This window comes from Plasmodium sp. gorilla clade G2, assembly GCF_900097015.1.
Source record: "Plasmodium sp. gorilla clade G2 genome assembly, chromosome: 13".
NCBI lineage: Eukaryota > Apicomplexa > Aconoidasida > Haemosporida > Plasmodiidae > Plasmodium > Plasmodium adleri (nom. inval.).
Window position 1 is genome coordinate 254771 of NC_041705.1, and position 27745 is coordinate 282515.

Consider the following 27745-nt stretch of genomic DNA (forward strand, 5'->3'; position numbering starts at 1 on the left):
ATTAACAATACGCATTTGTAAAATTTGTATGGCTTTTTATTTAAACTTAAGAACAAAAAAAAATATATATATATATATATATATATATATATATATATATAGAAATATAAAAGAAAGGTAAAATGATTACCATGATTGTTTATATGTAGTTATCACAAAATGTATATAACATAAACAAAAAAAATAAAGTAATGTAAGAATAAATAAATAAACAAACATATATATATATATATATATATATATTTATTCATTTATATATTCCTTGTATATACATCCTAATATGTCTTAAACAAATAACATTTCACATTTATAATATCCAATATATTTGTTAATTTATCTTCCTCTTTTTGTTTACATTATTTTGATCATACATTAATGGAACATTTTTCAATTTTTGTTTTTGTTCTTCTGTTCGTTCTTGTTTTTTTTTATTAATATTTTTATATAAATGAAATTCTTTTTCATCCTTTAGATTTTCTTTTTTATAATTTTTCCAATTATTAACTCTTTCATCTCTTCCTTGTTCCCATAATTTTTTTTCTTTTTCTTTTTCCATTTCCTCTTTAAGTCTTTCTTCTTCTTTTTCTTGAACATATTTCATATTGGCTAGTTTACATTTTTGAGCATATTCCATTTTCTCTCTTTGTACTTTTAATAAATTTTCACATTCTTCATTAATAAGTTGTTGTATTTCTTTCGTTATTTCATATTCTTCTTCGTTTTTATTTAAATATTCATTTATTTCATTAATTTTTTTTTTTTTTAGTTGATGTTTTTTTATTATATTCTTTTTAGCTGTTTCATAAACAGATTTATACTGTTCTTTAATGTCATCTTTTTGTAATTCTTCATAAGCTCTAGTTAATATATGAAAGGCATCAGCAGCTTTATCAATTTTACATTTATCAGGATGAATTAATATCGATAATTTTCTATATCGACTTTTTATAAGATCCATATTAATATTTTCATAAATTCCAAATATTTCAAATGGAGAACTATGCTTATGTTCTAAAATACGATTTATTTCTTTACCTGCATCTTCTTTATTTAATTTTTTATCTTCAACTTTCTTTTCTTTATTGGATGTTATGTTTTCAATGTCTTGTAAAAAATTGTCAAGTAGTTCATTCATATCATCATCATCATCATTATTATTCAATTGGTTTTCATCACTAGCATTATTTTTTTCATTCTCATGTGTATTATCATTTATATTATCCTTCATATTATTATTCGTATCAATATTCATTTCCTTTTCAAGAAAATCCTCTTTACTGTTGCCACCTTTCCCTTCTTCCATTATCTAAAATTTATCATAAAACAAAAAGAAAATAAAATAATAAAAATATGAACCAACATGAAAATAAATAAATACATATATATATATTTTATATATGTATTATTACTCCTTTTTATTATAGTCATAAAAAAAAGAGAGCATAATGTATCCGTTCAATCAAAAGGTATATAAATATACTTTTTACTATACTATTATTTTTTTTTTTTATCGCATAAAAAAATTAAAACATATAAATTTCATGGCAACATCTTTTTTTTTTTTTTTTCAATAAGGAGGAAGAACAAAAAAAAAAGTATTACTCAGATAAATACATCACACGGTAAGGATATCATAAATAAAAAATAAAATATATTAATGCTAATTTTTTTTTTTTTTTTTATATATATATATTAATATATTTAATTTATATATATATATATATATATATATATATATATTATTATATATATACTTCCTAAAAATTAAAACCATTAAAAAAAGTATACATCACAGTGCTATAATATAATATACATATATATATAATATATATTATATATATACAAAATAATTATTCATATATAAATATAGTATCATATATAGTTCCATAGAGTCTATTATTTTGAAAGGTATAAAATTGAACATTTATAATATATATATATATCCATTCATTTATTTATTTTATTTTTTTTTTTAAATGTTTTTATCTATATTTATAGAAAGAATTATTATTTAAAAACTTTCAAATGATGAGATATAAAATATGTAACACATTATATAATGTTAAAATGTCGTGATTCCTTTTCTTTTTTTTAATTTAACTATTGTATTGTTTTAAATATATATATATATTTATATTTATATATATTAAAAAATTAATAAAGAACCTCATGTTACATATTATGGTCAACATTATTTCTTGCTCTTTCTTATAAATATTTTCATTCCATGAAAAATTTTTTTCTATTTCAGTTGAGGAATAATTATTCCATCTTTTTGAATAGGCCTCTACAAGTATTTACATTAAATGCTAAATTAATTAGTCATCTTAAAGTGAACTATAAGCATGAGTTATTAAATTATAAGTTGAGAAAGTTAACATATGTTAAAAAAAAGAAAAAAAAAAGTTATCATAATTTTGATGAAAAAAAATATATTACTACATTAAACGAAACTGTTAATCAAAATGAAAATCACAATGACATTAAAAAGGATAGTATATTAAACTATACACCAGACAATCATATAAAAGATAATATTATTAAAGAAGAATTATATAGAGAGAATAACGAAAAAGAAAAAGAAGAGATAAAAAAATCAAATATAGATGAAAATAAAAATGTAAATATTAATGATCAGAATGAACAAAATAAAGATTGTTATAATAAATTATTAATAGAAAATTGTTGTCATATAGATAAAGATGTAAAAAAATGCTTATTAGAAATATTTCAATATAAAGAATTTACAGATGTTCAAAGAATTGTATATAATAATATAATAAAAGAAAAAAAAGAAAATGATTTATTAATTCAAGCAAAAACAGGAACAGGGAAAACAATTGCATATTTATTGTTATCTATTAATGATATAATAAAAAATAAAATATTAAGTGTTCATACTCTTATTATAGTACCAACAAGAGAATTGGCAAATCAAATATATAATGAATGTAAATTATTATTAACATACAAACATAATATTAACGTCTTAACACTTACAGGAGGTATAAAAAGAAGAGATGACCAATTAAATATAAGAAGAGTTAAACCAGATATTATTATATGTACTGTCGGACGATTATTAGATCATTTTGAATCTACTTATTTATTTAATACATTATTTGAAAATTTAAAAATGTTAATAATTGATGAAGCCGATCAATTATTAAGTTCAGGATATGAAAATGATATTCATCGGTTATTAACATATTTACCATCTAATAGAAGAAATATTCTTTTATCAGCTACATTAGGATATAATTTAGATGAAATAAGAAAAAAAATGTGTAAATCAGATTATATCTATTTAAATTGTGTTAAAGACATTTCTAAACATACAAGTGATCAGTTAAGACAATATGTATTATTTCATAAAGCCATTGATACTACTATTATATTATATAACTTATTAATTGAACATATGAGATTAAATCAGTTTACATATAAAATTATCGTTTTCTTTCCAACAGCTAGAGCTACTTCTTTTTATGCACAATTTTTTATAAACCAATTAAAAATGTCAGTTTATGAAATACATAGAAAAAAAGAACCGGCACATAGACAAATCACATCTAATAGATTTTCTATGGAATCGGTTGGAATTCTATTTACATCAGATATAAGTTCTAGAGGATTAAATTATCCAGATATTACTTTAATAATTCAAGTTAATACACCTATATCTAGAGAACAATATATTCATAGAGTTGGAAGAACAGCTAGAAGTAATAAAAAAGGAATGGCTATTATATTATTAAATGAAGCAGATGAATTATTTTATCAAGAAATCAAAGATTTAAATATACAAAAATTAAATGCACAAAATTATACTTTAAAAAATACAAACTTGTCAAATTATTTATCAACATGGATGTCTAATACACAATTACTATATTTAGCATATGCATATTATTCTTCTATATTAAGATTTTATAAAACCAAATATACACATCTAAAAATTAATGATGATGAAATCATTGATGCTGTTAATAATATGTTACTTTCTACAGGATTAGTTGAACAACCTTATATTTCTAAAAATTTAGCCACAACTTTGAACATGCAAAATAATGTAAAGCTTAAAATAAGGAAAGATTTGGACGACATCTTGTTATTATAAAATAAAAAAAAAAAAAAAAAAAAAAAAAAAAAAAAAAAAAAGGATAATAAAACATAATAAGATATGAAATTATAATTACAAATAGAAATATATACATGAATATAAAATAGAATAATCATAATAAGAAAAAAGAAAGAAAAAATAGATAAATTGATCATAATATATATATATATATATATATATATATATATATATATTTTTATTTTTTTTGTATATAATAAATTTTCCTAAAACCATCCATTAATTGATATATACTTATATACTATATATATATATATATATATATATATTTATTTATGTATTTGTTACCTTTTCAATATATATAAATTATATTTTTTTCGATAAAAAAATATTTTTTTATGTTGTGATCATAACATATACCATTAAATTGATTGCCATCCATAAAAAACGAATTAATAATTTCAGCATTAGAATTTATTTCCAGAACCTTTCCTTTTTTTTCCTCTTCACTTAAATCTTTTAGTAATATTACGAAATTTATATTATTAGTGCAAATGAATAAAGGAGAATAATTTCCGTTTAAATACAAGAATCCAGTTTTTATGTACGTATTTCCTTTCTTAATTAATTTGATAATTCTATTTTCTTTTGTTACACATGCATATATAGTTCTTATATTATCTTTTTCATATATACAAATATTATTAACATATGATAAGGAATCCATATCTATAGAAATCATAGTTTCTATATCTTTATTTATGTAATACATACTACATGTATTCTCTTCATATATATTACCTGAATCAACAATAAATAAATTATTATTTTTACTATCATATAATAAATTATTTATCCCTTTGAATTCCTTGTCTTCATATTCTTCTGTGTATAACTCGACCTTTTTCTGTTTATCTATGATCATTATGCATTTAGTAACTTCAAAAAAAAAAAAAAAAAAAAAAAAAAAAAAAATGTACATATATACATATGCGTAACATAAAGGACAATATATAATATCATATATTACAGTCAACATATATATATCATATATCATTTATATTCATATTTACGTTTATATATATTTTTTTTTTTTTTTTTTTTTTTTTTTTAACTTGTTACTATTCATAGTAATGATAAAAATAATATTTGAAAGAATTTTTTAATTTTTTTTCTTTATTATTACTAGGATTAAATACATAGAAATTATAATCATTATCTGAACATAAACATTCTGAGGAAAAATCAATACTAACATATTTTTCTTCTTGAATATTTTTTTTTTTCTTTTCCTTTTTTAGTGTTTTTGTTTTATCTCCTCTATTTATTATATTTTCTACATCATCAATGGAATCGTAATATTTTTCTCCTTCCTCATCATTATCCTTTTGCATTTCATATGAAAGTTCATGTTGTTCTCTTAGTCCTTCTTTTCTATAAGAGGATGAAGAAGATATTGATGATGATGACAAGGAGGATGAGGATGATGTTAATGAACGTGATGTTGCTGATGTTGATTTATTTGTATTTTGTTTTATATCATCGATTAAAATATTATATCTTAGTATATCCCCTGTACTTGTTATAACACATAATTTTCCTTCTACATCTATACAAGGAGAAAATATATCTATATCATTTTTATAAAAAATTTGTATACTTGTGTTTCTTTTTTTATCTTTTTTTTTTTTTTCTTTTTCATTTGTACAATTATTAAACCAATTGTTATTATTATTTTTTTTTTTGTCACTATTCATTTTTTTTTTTTTTTTCTAATTTACTTTAAATATTATTTTAAAATGTATATTTGTTATATAACAGCTTCATTCAATAAGATTCATTATTTTATTTTATTTTTTTCCTCGTCATATTTTAATAAAAGATAATTTTTAAAGGTCTATATTAGGAGAGTAATTCACGTATTTCTTTAAAATAAAAAAATGAAATATGCACATATATAATATCTATAAGACAATAAATAATAATTCCTCATTTTATTTTAATATTTTTGAAAAAAAAATAATTAGATATATTTAATGTCTTATAATACTCCATTATAAATATTTACCTACACAATTTTATGAATTGAAATATATTATGTACCTATAATTTTATGTATTTTTTTTTTTTTTTTTTAAAGACACAAAATTATTTATATTGTAATTTTCTAGTTATATGATCATAATTTTTAAACAAAATTTTGTACACAATATTTAAATATAATAAATAAATAAATAAATATATATATATATATATATATATATATATATATATATATAATTCATTATGCTATTTAGACACAAATAATACATTTAATATGTTCAAATTATGGTGAGTCTTAATAATTATATATAATAAAAAAAAATGAGAAAATAATATATATTTTGTATGTACATATATAAAGATGAAAATAAAAAATGGACAGACGAAATGAAAACATATGTAATATTTTTAAGAATGTATGTGGTTATATACCATAACATACATTATGCAACATATATATATATATTAAAAAAAATGAAAGAAAAAAAAAAAAAAAATTAATTTGAATTCCTATAATTTAATATAAAAAATGAATAAATATAAAGAAAAACTAAAAAATTAAACATTAAATAAAATGATAAGGTAAAAAATCAAATTGAATGACGCTCTTTTTTGGTAGTATGTGTCACATTGAAATTAACATCACTATATGTTCTTAAAATGAATTTTTTCCTGCGCATGTCAGAATCTGATAAACAAAATTTTTCTTCAGGGAAAGGTCGTTTTAATTTTCCTTTTTTTTTTTTTTTTCTCCTATTTTTCCTTGAGTTCCTATTTTCACTTAATCCTATAAGATTTAATAAAGATTCTTTGTGCGTATAAAATAAATAACTACACACTGAAATTAAAGTGAACATTTTTATTAATATATAAGATAAATACGGTATATATTATATATGTTTATATAAAAAAAATATGTATATATATATATATATATATATAATAATTATATCCTATTTTATTTTTTTTGGTTATCTGTGTTTAAAAAAAATCCACTAAAAAAAGTAAGAATTGCGATAACTTCAAGTTCAATCAAACATAGGTGACAAGTCTTATTTAATATGAACTAGGTAATTATTTCACTGTAATATTATTTTCTGTTATTCTTAATAAAAAAAAAAATAAAAACATATAATGTTATAAGAGGAAAGAAAAAAAAAAGATATATTTATATATATAAAATCTATAAATAAATATACATATAATATATATTATATATATTTATATGTATATACCTTTTTTATTTTTAACATTTAGACAGAAATTTAATATAGAAAAAAAGCACGTTTCGATTTTCTTTATAATTTAATACTAGTGTACAAAAAAAAAAAAAAAAAAAAAACAAAAAAAAAAGTATATATATTATATAAATATATATATATATATATCATTTAATAGAATAAATTCCTATAGAAATATATATATACAAAAAATATACAAAGTAGAAAAAAAAAAAAAGAAAAGAAAATGTGTATAGATATTATTTACCCAAATAAACTTTTTAATTAAGGCTGGTCTAAATAAATAAACAAGTAATAAAAACAAGGAACAACAAATATATATATATATATATATATATATATATATATATATATATATATATTGTATAATATAAATTTTTGTAGATTTTTAAAAAAATTAATGAAGGCAATTAAATATAATTTTTTCAACACATAGAAAAAATAAGTAATTTACGTTTTTTGATTAAAATGTAAATTTATTTATAAGTGGTGTTCCACAAAATAATTGCCAACAAAAAAAAAAAAAAAAAAAAAAAAAAAAAAAATATATATATATATATATATTAAACTCTTATATATATATATATATATATATATATAGTTGCATGTTGCGATTAAAATTTTTTTTTTTCAAATAAAATAAATAAAAAAAAAATCAAACAACAATTAATGTATAATATATATAACATTGGACAAAAAAAATTAAAATAAAATTGTTATACAAAAAAAAAAAAAAAAAAAAGAAAGAAACACATAAATGGTTATACTTTGTAAGGTGTTCAAAAATGAATAAAAAAAAAAAAATATATATATATATATAATATATTATTTTTATACATTGAAATTAGTTCAATAAGTAAAAAAATATTTCTTATTGTAAAAAATAAACCATATTAAAAATATATATATATATATATATTTGTTTATTTATTTATTTACTTATTATGTTATATTTTATTTTATTTTTTTTTTTTTTGAACATGCATATGTTATTACAAAAAAGTGCACATTGAATGTTCTCATGGATTTGCACCTTTTACACCTCATGAAAACCTTATATTGATTTGTTTTTTAAAAAATATATCATATAAAAATATACAAGTAGATGTATATATTTATTCATTTACTTATACTACTAAATCATTTCCAAGGACATCATTATCATATTCCTTCATCGTATATTTCTTCATGACCTATGTGTGGATTTTTTTCCAAAGGTCTTTCAATTACCCATCTAGGGGGATTCATATTTCTTTCAGACTTATCAACAGGCCAATCAAGCAAGCAGTCGTGCCTTTCTTCATCAGGTACCATTTCTCCTTCTGATGCAGATGGTCCTTTTTTAATTTGATCTTTTCTTTTTTGAATTTCTTCTCGCATTTTTTTACTTTTTTCCCACATAACATTTCTTTCTTCTTTTGATTGTTCACTTTCTGGGTCGATATTATATTGTCTGTGTACATCTTTTCTATATAGCCAATTTTTGGTTTCTTCTAATTCTTCTGATGTTGTTTTATATTTATTCCATGGTACATCAGTATATCTATCTTTATCCATATAAAATTCTGGGTTACGAAATTCTTCATCCAAAGAGCCGTCATCACATATATGGCAATTATTATAAAGGGCATTTTCAATATATTGAAAATTTTCAGATATATAATCAATGGTTTTTAAAAGTGCTGATTTGGGTGTAATTGAACCATCTGTATGCATTTCTACAATATTAATTTCTCCCAGTGTATCTAAATTAATACCTCTTCTTTGACCAGTAAATACAAAGTGTTCAACAGGTGTACAACTACTAGAAAAATGAATAAAATTATCTTTACATATATCTCTATTTCTAGATTGTGATCCAAATTCTGGCATAACATATTCTTCAATACTTTCTATTTTTACATCCATAGATAAATAACTACCAGCAGCAACTGAACATATATATTGATTTCTATTTACAATTTCTATATTCTTAGGTAATTGCATATGACCTGCTACTACTATCATTGGACCTTTAATTCGAAATTTACCTATCATATAATTATCCATATCTGTATCCTCAGGTACATTTTTAAATGTTATTTGTCTTAAATTCTGAGCTAAATCAAAAAAATTTTCTCTTACACCAACTATACAATAAAATTCATGTTTCATATTTGGTATTCGTAAAGCAGTTACTCTTCCTCCCTTTAAATGTTTTATAGCAACTCTTCTAAATGCATTTAAAAAAATGGGTGATAATTCTACATCATGAGAATGCATAAAAAAATATGTATATGCTCTACCTTCATGATATTTTACTGGTTGTATTTGTTTAAATCGAAAACCAAATGTTTTAGGACCTCCTCTTTTTGCATCATAATATGTTTCATCTAATAATTTTTTATCTAATTGATAAGAATCAATTAATGATTTCTTTTCTTTACATAAATCATCAAAATATTTATTATATTTATGAAAATCATATACCTCAGGCTTATAATCCATAGACATACCTTCATATAACTTTCCACTCTCATATATATATGGAGGTAATTCACCTTTTGATCTATCTATCTTATCTGCTCTTTCTAAATCTATTTCTTTTAAATCCTTTTTCATTATTTCATTATCATAAACATTATATCGATGTCCTTTTTCCTTTTCTCCTTTTCTTATCTCAAACCAATTCGTTTTATTATCTGAACCTCTTCTTTTTTTTTCATCATCATCCATATTATCATATTTATGATATGCTTCTTCATATTCTTTCAAATAATCTTCATCAATAATTTCTTTTCCATCTTTATTTTCTTCATCAACTCCCTCAAATTTATAAATATCTCTGTTGTTATAATTTCTATTTTTCACACCGTCATTTTGGTTTATATAAAATCTTTTGAGATTATTGGGTTTATGTCTCTCACGCTTATCTACAAAAAAAAAATATATATATATATATATATATGAATATATAAATATAAAAATATATACATATATATATTTTCATTTTTTTGGATTACTAATTTGTACGGGCAAGAAGGCAGGGTTTTTAGTTTTTAAAATTACACAAAAAGACCAATAAATATTGAACGTTGCTAAAAAGAATAGTAATAAGAATAATAATGACATTATATATTTCTACTCATATTACAATGTGAGAAATATCATCTCAGTCATATTCATCTTGAAAATAATTCTGAAACGTATATAATATCTAATGCCGACAAAAAAAAAAAAAAAAAAAAAAGAAGTTATTTGTGTAGGTAAATGTTTAATATCAATCAATATTAATGGATTATATACCATTAAAAATTTTTAATTTATAAAAAAGAAAAAAAAAAAAATCTTAAAATAGTGAATTAGTTCAACAATTTTTAATTATAACATATAAAATAAAAAAAACAAATAATTTAATAATTAGCCAATGAGAAGTATAATATATATATTTATATATAGATATTATTTTCCTTTTTGAATATATGTTAATATATATTATATATATATGTTATGATAGTTCCAAATGAAAAGTTTCATTCTTTCTTTTTTTCTAATATTTAATTTTACAAATGAACAGTATATAAATTGCATTTAATTTTTAAATGTATTTTATTCCTTCATGATGTGCTTCTTTATTTTTTCTCCCATTTATTTTGTATTATTATATATTGTAGTAATTCATAATTACTAAATTTCATCTTTTTTTATTTTATTTTATTATTTTTTCATTTACACACAATAATATAAGAATAAAAAAAAAATATAGTAAAAGGTAAAAAGATGAAACATATGATGTAATATTATCTTATCTTTTCAAACACCATATTCCTTTTATTTTGATTATATATACATAAATATATATATATATTAAGTTGAGTTATGCCTTATTCATGTTATTTATATTTATATTTATATATTTTTTTTTTTTTTTTTTTTTTTTTTTTCATAATGGTATTTTTTTAGAGTTTTCATTTTTTAGTACTTAAAAAGAAATATATATAATATATATATATATAATCCTTAGCAAATTCAAAATATTAGATGTGTGCAATATATAAGTACATAAAATAAAAAATATAATATATATAAAATATTATATTATATATATATATATATATATATATATAATAATTTATATTCTTTTTTTTTATTTTTAAAATAAGATAAAAGTAACTGTATTTAAAAAATATTATATGAGAAGGAATGGTTTGAGATTTTATTGTTTTCTAAAAAGTACTAAAAATAATATAAATCAAAAAATAAAAGAATAGAGGGATTAAGTTAAAATATTATACAGAAATAAAAAAATGTAATATATAAATAAATATATAATAATATTATATAAATATAAATATATATTTAAATTTTTTCTTAGTGCTTAATATATATTATATATATATACATAATTTATATTCTTCTTCTCATTAGATTATTATATATATATATATATATATATATAATTTATCTATATTTTTATTGAAGGAAAAATTTTTGTTTATAAAAGAAGAAACATTTTTTTTTTTTCTCAGCTGATTTTTTTTTTTTTTTTTAAAAGGAATAAATTTTAAAAAGAAAAAAAAAAAAAAAAAAAAATTTAAATTATATATAATATATTATTATATCTTTTTTGTATATTAAAATATTATCTTTTTATTGTTAATTTTTTTTTATTGATTTCATTTTTTTTTTCTTCGCTTTTTTTCTTTTATTTTTTTTCATTTTTTTTTTTTTTCTTTTTTTTTTACTTTTTATTTTTCCTTCCTTTTTTATTTTAATTATTTAATATTATATTATATATATATATATATATATTTTTGTTTGGTGTAGCATAAATCGAATAAATTAAAAATAAATATATTTTTTTTATTTTATCATATTGTTTTTATAATAGAGATTTATAGATTTTTTTTTAAGAATCTCAAAATTTTTATGTGTTATTTTTTATGAGTTAATACATTTATTTTTATATATATCAAGAATAGGAAAAAAAAAAAAAAAAAAATTCTTCTCATGGATAATATAATGATATATTATATAATTTGATATATATATATAATATATATATTGATGAATATTATAATTCAATAAGATATATAAAATATTTACGTCTTTATTATATATACATACATATATAATGAATAAAATATAATCATGAAATAAGTATATTTTAATATTTTTATGTAATAATCATTTATGTTTAACATAAACAATTATATATATATATATATATATATCTTTCCTTTTTTTTTTTTTTTTTTTTTTTTTGTGGAAATAAACAAATGTATATAATAAAGGAAATGTTTTAATTAAAGTGTATCGTCTTTATTATATTTATCTGTATAGTTTTTTTTTAATTTTTTTTCAATAAATTATTAAAAATTATTCAATTTGATAACAAGGTTCTTTTAAAAAAACCTTAAGTATACATAATAAATTGATTTAATTCAGTTTATAATTTTTTTTTTTTTTTATTATTATATTGAGGAAACATTGTTTTAATTAAATTTATAAAATAAGAAATAAAAAAAAAAAAAAAAAAAAAAAAGATCTTACACATATATTATCTTCATTTTGTATTATTTTCACACAAAATAAAATAAATAAATAAATAAATATATATATATATATATATATATATTTATGTGTGTATATTTTGATTCGCTTTTTTTGTGAAAAGGGAAATATATATATATGAATGTTCAATATTACTATTTACATATTATATATCATCTAAGGAACGTATATAATGGATAATCGAGGTATACGTAGAAGGAAAGAAGGACAAGAGAACGATATCAATATAGATAATAATGGAGACAAATTTATTAGAGAGACTTCAAGAAATAGTAGTAATAATTGGAATAATAATATAAGGAAATATGAGAATGAAAATAAAAATAAAAATATGCATATTAATAATTCTTTAAGAAATATAACAAGAAAGGGAATGTCAAGTGATGATTCATCAAATGATGGGAAAAAGAAATCTGGGAGTATATTTAATAGTGCTAATATAAGTTCTATATCAAATAATTGTATGAAATCATTTAATAATATTTTGAATAATATAAATTATAATATAACCAGTGCAACAACATTTAATATTAATACTACTACTAATAGTAGTAGTAATAATAATAATAATATATATAGTAATAATTATAATAATAATTTACCACTTAGTTCAAAACAAAATAATTTTTCAAATAATAATTTCTTACAAAATCATAGTAAAAATAGCTTTTCCAAAGGTTTTGGAATTCAAAATAATGTAAATGTATACAACCAACATAATAATAATATAAATCAAAGGACTGATAGTTATAATTGCAACCACCATAATAATAATTATAATAATAATAATAATAATTATAATAATAATAATTATCATTGTGGTAGTAGAAATGAACCCACACTTAATAGCCAAGATTTAGAAAAGTTATTAAATAATAACGAGAACATAAATAAAAATAATTCCAACAGTAATTTTGGAAATAGCTTTTGTATGAATGAAATAAATAGTTTAAAAAATATTACAAATGACGACACATATGTTACGTGTCTAGAAAATTTATTAAGGAATCATGGAAATATTGATACGAATGAAATGTATAAATATAATGATAAAAATATTAATTGTTTGAATGATATCATATTTTTAGATGTATATCGAGCTTATAATGTATTAACATATATGCAAGAAAAAGTTAACGTTATAATTTTTACAATAAATTTTATAGGTAAAAAATTAAAAAGAAAACATGTTCCAGAAGAAGTTGTTATTTCTTTGGAATTTCTAAATTTCTGTGTAAAGAATTTAGGTTTGTTTTTCGCTAGATTTATTGATGAAAATTTTATGAAAAAGATAAGTAAACTTTTAAGAACAACAACTTTAAAAAAATCATTAACAAAAGATGTTAAATCGAAATTATCCAAATTTTTAATAGTACCAATTATACATCCAGGTGTAGCTACAGATCCAAGACTTCATTTTATTAAAAGAAAAATTCTATTCATGATGCAATTATGGCATGATTCTTTTATATTACATCAACATATATGTACTGCAATATTTGCTGAATATAAATCATTAAAAGAAAAAGGTATTACATTCCCTATTATTAATAAAGCTGAGAAGTTTTTTGTAAAAAATGCTGATATGTCTCCATCATTTTCTGATGATAATATACTTCATGATATACCATTAAATCTATCACAAATTAATAATATTATGAAAAGTCTAAAAGGAATAAAAAATATGAACAATGGTCAAGAAAAAATTAAATGTATACAAATCGTTTCCAAGTATAAAAATGACATATTACAATCTATAAACAAATTATCTGATTATAAAGGAAACTCTAACATATCAGTAACTTTAAATTCTTTATTATATATTAATGATCAAATATGTATTTTTGAAAAATATATTGAAAAAGAAAACTCGGAAAATTTACAAAATAAACAAGATTATAATAATAATAATAATAATAATAATAATAATACAGATAAACGTTTAGAAAATAGTAATGACAACCACCAAGATAATCATAATGATAATAATGTTAATAATAATATTAAAAAAAAAAGTAAGAAAAAAAATAAAAATAATAGAGATAGTACAGAAATGGAACATCTTAATAATATCATTTTTAATAAATATGATCCATGGAATGTTGAACAAAAAAATGAAAATAATAATGAAAACGATAATGTCAATAAATTGTTTTTTAACAATGACTCAGATCATTTTAATCAAAGTAAAAAAAATACATCATTTAAAAATTTAGTAAATAATCAAAATAATGACACGTTGTTGTTTAATAATGATATCATGTTTTCATTTGCAGATAATGATTTACATAATGTAAAGGATATTTCAAAAAAAAATGAAAACAATATATTATTAGATCATATAGAAAATAATAATAATAATAATAATAATAATAATGGTAATAATATTATGCAAGCTACTGAAAATACAGTAGTAAATGTTGATGATAAATATAGTTTTTTTAACGAATTAAATGATTTTGATTATAATGCATATAATATATCATCTAGACAAAATATAAACAAATTAGAACTTAATAATAATAATAATAATAAGGATTATTCATGTGGAAAGGACGCAATATCTGATCCTCTGCACGATACATTGAATAATCAAAAAGCAAATGACATTTCAAAGGAGAAAGAAAAATTAGATGGTCCCATAAGTAATCAAGTAAATCATGTAAACTCATCAAGTTTGAATATTTTAAATAATAATATGCGTGATGATTCGAAAGAATTGAATAATGAATTTATCAATAAGAAAAATAATATTTATATAGAAACAGACAATCTAAGTTTTAGTAACTTTAAGAGAGAGGAATTACATGATTTCAATAATGAAAATACACCTTTTAAAACCAATCAAGTAAAAAATTATAATTTACAATTAAATAATGAGGATAATGATTTTTTGAATGACAAATATGATAATACTAATTTAAAGTTAGAAAAAAATAACATTATATTAAAAGAAGAAAGGAATAAATCACTATACTTAGATAATAATAATAATAATAATAATGATACGAATAGAGATAATACCTTAAACGTTTATGATAATTTAATGATAGATAATACATCTTATATTATAAGTACAGATACATCTTCTTATAAACCAAAAAGTTCTCCTGATATAAAAAATCATTCCATTGGAGACAATGAACAAAATTATAAAAACGATGACAATCATTTGAATTATACTTATAATGAAGATAATAACCTATCAAAGGAAGAAGATGTGAAAGAGATGAATGTGTATGATCACATGAGTAAAGATAATTATCAAGATTTATTTGACACATTTGGATTTAATACAAATGAGGAGAAAGATCAACAGGAAGACGCTAACAAAAATATGCCTATTGAAAATATTATTAATGATAATATTAATAAGGAAAATGTTGATAAAATAGAGTATAAAATTAATACCAAATCAAATGATGAAAACTATTCAGATCATAATACGCAAAAGGGTGATGATATTGAAAATATGTATACTAAAAATATGGAAAATAATGACAATAATAATAAGAAAAGTGATAATCTTGAAGATAATAATAATAATAATTATGATAAAGTGCTAAATAAAGATAATGCAGTTATTTTGGATCCATTAGACAACAATAAAATAAATGCTGAATATGATAATACTGCTGCAGAGCATATTATAACGAATAATGAAAATATTGAACATGTCATAAATAATAATACTAATAATAATATATCCATACAACATAAAGAAAATGAACAAAAGAGTGATGAAGATGAAGACGACGACTCGAACGATATTAATTTTGATGAAATTGATGAAATCACAAAAGCTATAGATGATCTCAACGATAATTTTGAAAGTATGGATATGTATAAATATGATCATTAATTTTTTTATATATATATATATTTTCTTTTTTTTTTTTTTTTTTTTTTTTTTTTTTGGTAATATATGCTTCAAAATTGTGTACATATATAATATATTATATGTGTATACATTTTATTTTTCGGTTTTCATTTATATGTTTTGATTTTTTTTTTTTTTTTTTTTTTATGTATATAATGAATAAAAAATTGTTTAAAATTAAAAAATTTGAATTTGTTTTTTTCTTTTTTTTTTTTTTAACGAATAAAATTTTTATGTTTTTATGATAATTTAACAACTTAAAAACATTTAAGTTACAAATAAAAATTTACTATGAAAATGAGACATATTAAAAAAGTAAAATAAAATAAAATAAAATAAAATAAAATAACAAATATGTATAAACATAACAGTTTAATTATAATAATATAACACACATAATAAAATCCATATATTTATATGTGTCCATTATTTCTTAAATATTATATAAATTTTAAGATCTTAATATTCTTTTTGAAAAAAAAAAAAAAAAAACATTACTCAGCTTGGCAAGTATCATGTAGTAAAACAAATTCACGGTTGGAACTTCCAAACCTGATTATATCAGTTTCTCTATAAAATAAATAAATAAATAAATATATATATATATATATATATATATATATATATATATATATATGTATGTGTGTATATATTTTCATTATTTTAATTTGATCTTACCTGAGTTCGTAATATTTATTTGGTTCAATTTTTTCATTATTTATATAAGTACCATTGGTACTATTAAGATCAAGAAGAAATGGTAAAATTTTACTTTCATGTTTTTTAAATTGAATGACAGCATGTTGCTTAGATATACTAATATTATTTAGTTGTATATCTACAGCTAGCTGTTCTTTTCCGATTAAGTAATACGACTTGTCATGTATGTGTAATATTTCTGCAAAAAGAAAATGACATGAAAAAAAATATATTAATATATATATGTTGAATTGATTTATTTGTTAAGATTAAAAAATATGAGAAAAACACATAAATTATAAAAAAATACAGTTATATATATAGTTAGTTATTCATTTATTTATTTAATATATTACTTTGAGGCTCATTGTTATTAGAATCCTTAAACATATAAAGTCTCCATTTCTTATCTGGCTTTTCAGCATCTATGCTTTCTGTATATTTCAATTCAATTCCATTTTTATATATCTTTTCTTGAGCTAATAAACCAGATGGATTAAAATTTTGCGTTTCTTTTTTCTGAACACTTTTTTTTTCTTTTTCTTCTTCAGATTGCTCTTCATCCTTTTCATTTTTGTTTTTTCCTTTGTGTGTATTATATCTATTTTCCTTCTCATAATGTTTTGTTGATTTTCTTTTAATATCTTGTTCATTATACCTAATATTATGATTTTGTTTCTCATACTTATCATATTTGTCATATTTATCCTTATTGTGATGAAGAGAAATACGAGGTTTATCTTTTTCATATTTCTTTTCACTTATATTACTACCATTTTTATTACTTATTTCATATGTATTTTTAGTTTTATTTTTATATTTTTCTTCGACAACATTTTTCTCATTTTCTACATCTGAAGAATATTTATCTTCTAATATTTTGTATGATTTACTTTTTTTTCTAGCATTATGATCCACATGTTTATGGTGTTTCATTTCTTCATCTTCACTTGAAATATGTCTGGATTTTCTCTTACTATCGTAATGTGAATTAGCTTTACTAGTTCTTGTATGTTCACTGAAGTTCTTAAGAATATTGATTTTATTCATTTGTTTATCATATTTATCATGCTTATTATATTTATCATGCTTATTATATTTATGATACTTTTCATATTTATCATGCTTATTATGTTTATCATTCTTTTCATATTTATCATTCTTTTCATATTTATCATTCTTTTCATATTTTTTATGCTTATCATATTTATCATTCTTTTCATATTTATCATTCTTATCATATTTATCATCCTTTTCATATTTATTATGCTTATCATTCTTATCATATTTATCATTCTTTTCATATTTATTATGCTTATCATATTTATCATTTTTTTCATATTTATTATGCTTATCATTCTTATCATATTTATCATTCTTTTCATATTTATTATGCTTATCATATTTATCATTTTTTTCATATTTATTATGCTTATCATATTTATCTTTCTTGCAATATTTTTCACATTTTTCTTTACTACTAGATGAACTTCTATATTTATTACGCTTCTTATCATTATATTTATCTTTATTATTATCTTTTTCTTTTTTTGATTGAGTCCTACTTGTGCTTATTTCTTTTATATTTTCCTTAATACTTGTTTTTTTGGAGTGATTATCATATCTATAAGAATTTGAACTGTCAGCTGATAAGTAAACATCATCATCTTTTAAATTATTTATATCATCTTTTTCATTTTCTATTTTCTTCTTTAACTTAACACATTCATTATTGTCATCTTCACGATCATTTGATGTATTAATTTTTTCTTCTGTGTTCATTTTAAATTTTTTTCAAAAATGTGGGAATCTATATAAAATATATATATATATATATATTTATATATTTATTTATTTAATTTATTTTTTTTATATTCCTTTAATTATCACTAATTTGGTATATATATATATATATATTTTTTTTTTTTCATCTTTTTGTTATTATAAAATTATATAAATTTTATTATATATATATTCGTTTTAAAAGTTATACGTTATATATATATATATATATATATATATATATGCGTATTTTATTTTTTTAAATATGTAATAAAAATATTTGGCGTTGAGAATATATGAATATTTTCCCCTTAAAATATTAACAAAATGAATATATTGTATTATATATATATATATATATATATAATATATTTTTCATTAACCTATCAATTTAGCTATATTCAACCTATTTATTTATTATTTTAATTTTTTTTTTTAATATTTTATAATTCTTTAATTTTTTACGTATATATTTAAATTTTATATCTATAAGGATAATTATAAATATATATACAATGAAGACATTATTGTATCATTATATATGAATTTTTTTTTTTTTAACTTTTTGTATTTAAAATATAAGTATTTTTTAATAACAAATGAAGAAATATGAAGAAATATGAAGAAATATAAATGTAACTTCGTTTTGTAAGATGAATACATTTATATATATTTACGAAAAAAAGAAAAAGATGATAAAATATTATAATATGTCAACATATAAAAGAAAATTATATATAAGCACATATATACATATATGATAGCAAATACAAAATATGTTATTCAGTCATTATGACCTTAAAAAAAGTAAAATATTCAAATAGCAAACTTTAAAAAAAAAAAATTATAAAAAATGATAAATAATAGAAAATATGTATGAAGGAAATATATGTATAAATTTTTTAAATGATAATAATTTATTAAAAAAAAACTAAGATATCTAATATTTGTATCTCTTTTTTTCTCTCTCTATATGATATATATATATATATATATATATATATATATATTTGTATGTGTGCACTTTATTTTGAGTCTAACATATTGCTTTCGTTTAAATATGCCTGTAGATATTTAAGATAGCTATTAATTTGTGATGCATAAAAATCCATATAGAAAATTTTGCTTTCTCTAATTTTTGATAAATCTTGTATAGGTTTAAAATCATTATTTAATAAAATAGTCTTATCTATAATGTCAATGTTATTTGTATAAAACTTAATTATATCAATTGGATTTGTATGAAATTTATTTTGACGTATTAAATTAATTGATTTTTCTATATCTTCATATTTCGAATTTAATAATTCTATATATTGTAAATTATCATTTTTGAATTTCTCTATATATGTATCAAATTCATCAAATATTTCTTTTTCTTTTTTAACAAGATTATTAAAAATATAATTTACTTTAGTATTTAAATTATAATAACACTCACTTAAATGTGCTGACCAGTCATTTTTTACATCTTCAAGAGATTCATAAAAATTCTTTTCTAAGTCATTTATTAATTCATTTATAATTTCATTCCATTGTATTAAATAATTATTTAATACTGTTATAAATGCTGTGTTAATATTTTCTATATTACAATTACTTGTATGTATTCCATTTATTGCACATTCTGAACAGAAACATAATGACAAACAAGTATGACAAAAATATTGTATTGGATAATTATAATGTTCACTACATCGAACATTTTCTATAACTGTAAACTGTTTATTATTAAGAATATCATTATTTATATTTTCTATTGTTTTATTATTTTTTTTTTCACATATTTCCTTATGAATATTTGTAATACCAATTTCTTTAAGTTCATTATCTGAATATAAAGATTCATCATCTAAAGATATCATATCTACAGTTGTGCTATTAGAAAAAATATATGTATCATTTCTTAAATTATTACTTTTTATGTTGTTAATATTTTTAAGACATTTTATACTATCCAAATTATTTTTATTATCATTATTATATAATCCGTTTGAATAAATTCTATGATTTCTTCTCCCTACATTGTCATCATCACTAATATTAGTATCATCATTATTTTTAATACTTATTAGATCATTTACATTTTTTTTTTTTATATTATGTAATTTATTTTCTCTTCTCATATGTAGCATTTTTTTTTTTTTTTTTTTCTTCAATTTTAATAATACGTTTGTTTTATCATCTTTTATGGAGCCATCCGTTCCATACTTAGATGAATCATCACTTTCATAAGAACTCTCATTTTTCATATCTTCAACAAGACCATTTAATTTTTTAGAAAGAAGAAGATTTTTTCTTTTTTTTTCTTCTTTATCTAAAAAAAATTTTTGTCTCCTATAAAAATGTTCTTCATCATATGTATCAAAATCTGAATCATTCATATGAAGTTCATCAAATATGTCTACATGAATATTTTTATCATTTTCACAATTGTCATTGTATATATTTATTTTTTTGGATGGGTCATCCTTATAACAATAATTTTTATTCTTACTTTTAATATTATTATTATCATATATTTTATATTTTCCATTATTCTCCCCATAAGTAGTATAACTTTCTTCATCAGTATTATACATAATATCTATATCTTCTTTGGTTATATTTAAAAACTTTTTAGGTGCCTTAACTAATTTTTTTAATTGAAAACATGATTTTTCTATTTCATAATATTCATGTGGTTTTTCAACTTTTAAATTGGCTTTTTTCCTAAGTACATCCATTTCATGAATATTATCACAACATTCTTGACATAAATATTCTACACAATCTTTACAATATATAATAGCTTCATTATAAGAACAAATATTACATATATAAGAATATTTCTCTAAATCATCCATTTGATCATTTATATAATTATATTTATTTTTCAATAAAAGAAATTTCTTTTTTTCATCATTCTCTATAGTACTGTGTTTTAAATTAATATTATCATTCTCTTCATAACCAAGTTTATTAAAAAAAAATTTATGAACATTTAAAATATTATGAGAAAACAATCCGACTTTTGTTAATATTTCTATAGATTCTAATGATAGTTTATTTTTAATATTACATAATTTACAAGTGATAAAACCAACTTTATCTTTCTTGTACATATTATCTACTATCATATCATTATTAAACAAATCACTTTTTTTATCATTTATATTATTGTATGTTATTTTATTTTTTATCATATCTTTATAATTATCAAAACATTCATCAATATGATGACTTTTCACATTTTTATTATTTTCAATACTCTTTTTGTTCATGAATTTTTCTAAAAAATTTTTATAATTCTCTTCTAATTGTATACTAGAACATATAAGACATATTAAATGTTTACAAGATAAAATTAATACATCTTCCACTTTTCTCTTGCAGTGATAGCATCTATAAGTCCTACAAAAAAAAAAATAATATATACATATATATATGTATGATACAAATAAATATATGTGTATGTCAAACTATAATGAGCATAGCGTATTAAAAACATACATATAATGGATAGATTGAAATGTGGATAATATTAAAGATACATGAATTGATAAACAAATTATATAAATAGGAATAATAAAAAATATATTATTATTGTTCTTTTAATATATTTCTTTTTTTTTTTGAGGGGGATTCATTTGTATATGTATATGTATAGTTGGGCTTACTTTTTATTTTCATTTTCAACAGATTCATTAACAGAACTAGCTGAATCTTTTCTTTTTATATATTTATTATTTCTTTTCAAAGCACCCATGAGATTTTCCTTTTTGAACTTTATGTACTTTTCATCATTGCTACTTGTAGACATGTTACTCATGTTTCATAATTAATTTTTTGGACACATAAAAAATAAAAAATTAATAAATGGAAACAATATATATGTATATATAAATATATATATATATATATATATATGTATATATTGTTCATAAAGATAAATAAAAAAAAAAAAAAAATTTATACACTTGTTAATTCCTGTTATTTATTTATTTATTTATTTATTTTTTTTTTTTTTTATAATATATCTAAATAAACAAAGATACATACTTTTAATTTGTATATTTATATGTCTAATTTGAAAAAAAAAAAAAAAAAAAAAATACATATACATATATATATTACTATTTATATATATTTGTATCCATGAGAACATACATATATAAAAAATTATATGTTGATCATAAATACATTTTCTTTTAAAAAAAAAAAAAAAATATATTATAATAATAATTTTTTATTTTTCTTCATATTTTATTTTATTATATTATATTTTTTTGAAAATATTCAAGAAATATTGTATAATATAAAAGGTGACAAAGCGTGCAAAACAAAAACAGATTAAAAATGTGTATAATATATATATATATATATATATATATATATATATATATATATTATATTATATATACACATTTTTTATCACCTTAGTAATAAAATGATAATACCAAATACACATATTAAAAATACAGAAATAATTATATACTTCTCTTAAAAAATAGAGAGAGTAAATGATATTTTTAAATTGCATATTATTACATATTCTTTTATAGTGAATTGTACATTTTTTAAAATAAAGTATTATTTTTTATGGTTGTATTTTAAAAAATGAAATACTTTATATTTTAAAAAAAATATCAATTTATATTTTTTATATTTTTTCTTATATTATCAAGATTGCACACCCTTATGAACTTTTTCTATTTTTAAATAATATCATTAAATTATATTTATTTTATTTTTACTTTCATTTTTTTATAAAATTTTAATTTAAATAATAAAAATCAGAAATTAAGGAAATAAGGAAAATATAAATATAACTGTCTAGACAGAAATATATTGAAATTTTTTATTTTTTTTTCCTGGATAATATATATATAATTTATTTATTATAAATGTTGTTGGTCATACATATTGAAAAGATATAAAAATATAAATACGCACATATTATATATATATTATATAATATATTTAAATTTTTTTTTTTTTTTATTTCTTTTCAGGTGTAATTTTTATAAATATACAGTTATATTTATATATTACACATTTGCCCTTTCTATATAATATATATATATATATATATATATATATATATATATATTTTTAATATTTAAAAATAGCATTTCCTATATTTATCAAATAAAGAAATAAAAATATACACATATAATTATTATGGAATAAATAAATATAAAATATAAAATATATTATAAATATTTATTTTTTCCTTTTTAAGCAATTTTTTTTTCTTCTTTTTTAATTTTCCAAAAAAAAAAAAAAATAAATTAAATAAACGAAAGGATATTTATACATATTAAAATTTTGGAATGCATTTTTGTGCATTAAAAATTAAATATATAAGTAATGTTTATATGATAGTATAAATACATATATATATTTATATATTTATATGTTTCGATTAAATATATATGCATATTGTCGAAGTCTTTAAATGAGAAAAACAAAAATGAAGAAAAATTTTAAATAAAAAAAAAAAGATGAAATATAGAAGAAAAACAAAAAAAAAAAAAAAATATATATATAAATGAACATAATATATATATATATATATATATAAAGATACATATGTAAAAAAATAAAGTTAGATTAAAACCAAGGGATCAACATGATATATATGTGTAATATATATATTTTGCACATATATATATTATATTTTATGTTCACATTTTCTTAACTTGACAAAAAGATAGTGTCAAAAAAAAAAAAAAAAAAAAAATGGAGAAAACAAGTTTTAAGAATAATGAGAAGAGTTATTCTAAGCGTCATTCTTCCCTGAAAAAGAAAGTGACAAATGATAAAAATGATAACAGCTTGTTAACCATATACTCTTTTATAAGTAACTATATGTTGAAGGAAGAAGTGAATTATGATGAAAATGACAATAGATATATATTATTAGAAAGTCAAGATTTTGAAAATGAGAGTGGACTGAAGAAAGTAAGTTTTGGTGAGTTTAATGAAAAATCATATTCTTTATCTCATAAGAGAAAAAAACAAAATGAAGAAGATATTGATAAGGAAGAAGAAGTCTATGAAAATGTAGATCAAGCAGATTATGAAGAAGAAGATTATGAAGAAGAAGATTATGAAGAAGAGGATTATGAAGAAGATGATTATGAAGAAGATGATTATGAAGAAGAAGATTATGAAGAAGATGATTATCAAGATGATGATTATCAATATGATGATTATCAATTAAATGATGATGAAGATGCAGAAAAACCATATAATTATGATCCTAATCAAATAGACAGCAAGAATGTCAACAATGACCATAGTATAAATTCTACTAATATTAAACAAAATAATAGTATTATTAGAAGGGTAGGGAAAAAAAAAAAAAATAAAATATATAATAATGATAATTTTCCTAACGAAGAAGATATTCAAATAGATCATAATATGAATGAAGAGAACCACAGTCGACAATTGTGGAAGAAAAAAAGAAAGAAAAAAAGAAAAAGAGAGAAAAAAAATATGTATACAAATATGAAAAATAAAGAGATAGATAATAATAAAAAGGGAATATATAAAGGTAATAATTTAGCAAAATATTTTACATTATCAATGGAAAATATAAATGAACAAGAAAATATATTTAAAGATGAAAAACAATTATCACGACAGATGTCTTATTATAATGATGCATATTATTATACTTCAGAAATGATATATAAAAATAATAGAAGAAATAAAGAAAAGTTTGCATTATATTTAAGATTAATGTCTTTATTTATTAATATTATTATAGGCATTTATTTGATTATATATTTCCCACATACAAATAATGATAAGGACACATTTGATGGAACCTTTAAAAATATGGATATAAAAGATCGAGAAGATATAAAACATATAATATCAAAAAATTTAGAAATTAATAAGGATTACCATAACTATATGAAAAAGGTAAATTTGAATGTCAGTATATTGAATAAGCAAAAAGAGTTGTTTGAAAATAAAAGTATAATAAATGGTAAAGCCAATACTAATACTAATACTAATACTAATAGTAGTAATAATAATAGGATGCATGTAAATGCATTTGATAGAAACAGTAATAATAATGACAGTGTTATCAATACAAATAACACAAATAATAATAATAATAATAGTAATAATTTTGTGAGATTTTTAAGGAATATTTTTTCATCTAATAATTATGAACAAGAAGATAATTTAAAGTCATTACCAAATTCTATTAATAAAGAAAAAACAAATAATAATACTAGTATTACAAACACAGGATATTATAACCTATACAAAAATAATAATAATAATAATAATATAATTGATGTTGAGAAAAATATATATGATGAAAATGATAAAAATAATAATTTGAAAAAAAAAAACTTGAAAAATGTAAAAAGTAATAATTATAATAGTGGTGTATATTATGTAAATGATAAAGATATGTTAAAAGATATAAAAACTAAAGAAGATATTAATAATTTAATATATATGATTGATATACTTAATTTAATGGATGATGAACATATAATGATTTATATATATAATGAAATGAATAAAATATATAAATATGCTATATATTCATTTTTTGGAGAATTATTAGTTATCTCAATAATTGTATTTTCATTATTTATTTTAAAAATATTGATTAATGATAATAATAAGTTTAGTGTCATTTTAACAATGTATGGTATATTTTATAAAATATTTTGTTATATATTTGCTCATTATGTATTATTTATGGGATTATATATTTTATCAATATATTATAATATATATATACATAGAGATATATATACTCATAGTTATAATTTCTTCTGTTATCATTATGTTTATAATAATTTATATATACATTTACTTATGCTATTCTATGCATTGCAAAATATCGTCTTCACAATAAATGATGCTTTTAATTGTATCAGAATGGTATTCATCTTAATCAAACATGTAATTATTAAAATTTATGAAAAAATTACATGTAAAAATTTTATAACCTTTTATGAATTAAAAGAAGATAAATCACCACTCTCATTAACGTGTTTTAATAAACTCAAAAATAAATGTAATATGAATTGTAAATGTTGTAAGGATAAAAATTGCGTGGAAATAGACATAGATGAAATGCATGACTTAGAATATGAAAAAAATAAATTACCCTTATTCCCAAATTTTAATAGAAAACCTTATTGTAAAAATCTAAATATCAAAACGTATGAACAGTCACTGTTGAATATGAGGAATCCAATATTTAAATGAAAAAATTATATATATATATATATATATATATGTGTATGCTTAATTTCATTTTTTATATTTTAAATTTTATTATATATTCCCTTTTTATTTTTTCACTATATATATATATATATATATATATATATATATATATATATATATATATATTTATATTATATAATTTCATTTTTATAAATTAAATTAATACAAAATGAATTCCAATTTTTTTTTCTTTCAAATTATATATAGAAT

General features: G+C 18.7%; 9 protein-coding genes across 9 annotated transcripts; 3 read left to right on the plus strand and 6 right to left on the minus strand.

Annotated features, from left to right (window-relative positions):
- Positions 1-328: 328 nt before the first annotated feature.
- PADL01_1306000 (DnaJ protein, putative) lies at positions 329-1303 on the minus strand (the record flags this gene model as incomplete). Its single annotated transcript, XM_028683586.1, has 1 exon — positions 329-1303. One exon carries the CDS (start codon positions 1301-1303, stop codon positions 329-331), a length of 975 nt encoding a protein of 324 aa, XP_028539749.1.
- A 924-nt stretch (positions 1304-2227) lies between these two features.
- On the plus strand, positions 2228-4120 carry PADL01_1306100 (DEAD box helicase, putative; the record flags this gene model as incomplete). Its single annotated transcript, XM_028683587.1, has 1 exon — positions 2228-4120. One exon carries the CDS (start codon positions 2228-2230, stop codon positions 4118-4120), a length of 1893 nt encoding a protein of 630 aa, XP_028539750.1.
- A 313-nt stretch (positions 4121-4433) lies between these two features.
- Positions 4434-5838, minus strand: PADL01_1306200 (conserved Plasmodium protein, unknown function; the record flags this gene model as incomplete). The annotated part of the gene is made up of 2 exons (XM_028683588.1): positions 4434-5020; positions 5268-5838. The coding sequence occupies 2 exons, from the start codon at positions 5836-5838 to the stop codon at positions 4434-4436; spliced, it is 1158 nt and encodes a 385-aa protein (XP_028539751.1).
- An 876-nt stretch (positions 5839-6714) lies between these two features.
- Positions 6715-6981, minus strand: PADL01_1306300 (conserved Plasmodium protein, unknown function; the record flags this gene model as incomplete). The annotated part of the gene is made up of 1 exon (XM_028683589.1): positions 6715-6981. The coding sequence occupies one exon, from the start codon at positions 6979-6981 to the stop codon at positions 6715-6717; it is 267 nt and encodes an 88-aa protein (XP_028539752.1).
- Positions 6982-8526: 1545 nt separating this feature from the next.
- On the minus strand, positions 8527-10476 carry PADL01_1306400 (DNA-directed RNA polymerase alpha chain, putative; the record flags this gene model as incomplete). The annotated part of the gene is made up of 2 exons (XM_028683590.1): positions 8527-10277; positions 10368-10476. The coding sequence occupies 2 exons, from the start codon at positions 10474-10476 to the stop codon at positions 8527-8529; spliced, it is 1860 nt and encodes a 619-aa protein (XP_028539753.1).
- A 2614-nt stretch (positions 10477-13090) lies between these two features.
- PADL01_1306500 (conserved Plasmodium protein, unknown function) lies at positions 13091-16780 on the plus strand (the record flags this gene model as incomplete). The annotated part of the gene is made up of 1 exon (XM_028683591.1): positions 13091-16780. One exon carries the CDS (start codon positions 13091-13093, stop codon positions 16778-16780), a length of 3690 nt encoding a protein of 1229 aa, XP_028539754.1.
- A 512-nt stretch (positions 16781-17292) lies between these two features.
- Positions 17293-19279, minus strand: PADL01_1306600 (fork head domain protein, putative; the record flags this gene model as incomplete). The annotated part of the gene is made up of 3 exons (XM_028683593.1): positions 17293-17368; positions 17477-17696; positions 17854-19279. 3 exons carry the CDS (start codon positions 19277-19279, stop codon positions 17293-17295), a joined length of 1722 nt encoding a protein of 573 aa, XP_028539755.1.
- A 1025-nt stretch (positions 19280-20304) lies between these two features.
- PADL01_1306700 (tripartite motif protein, putative) lies at positions 20305-23090 on the minus strand (the record flags this gene model as incomplete). The annotated part of the gene is made up of 2 exons (XM_028683594.1): positions 20305-22672; positions 22939-23090. 2 exons carry the CDS (start codon positions 23088-23090, stop codon positions 20305-20307), a joined length of 2520 nt encoding a protein of 839 aa, XP_028539756.1.
- A 1913-nt stretch (positions 23091-25003) lies between these two features.
- Positions 25004-27514, plus strand: PADL01_1306800 (conserved Plasmodium membrane protein, unknown function; the record flags this gene model as incomplete). The annotated part of the gene is made up of 1 exon (XM_028683595.1): positions 25004-27514. The coding sequence occupies one exon, from the start codon at positions 25004-25006 to the stop codon at positions 27512-27514; it is 2511 nt and encodes an 836-aa protein (XP_028539757.1).
- Positions 27515-27745: the final 231 nt, after the last annotated feature.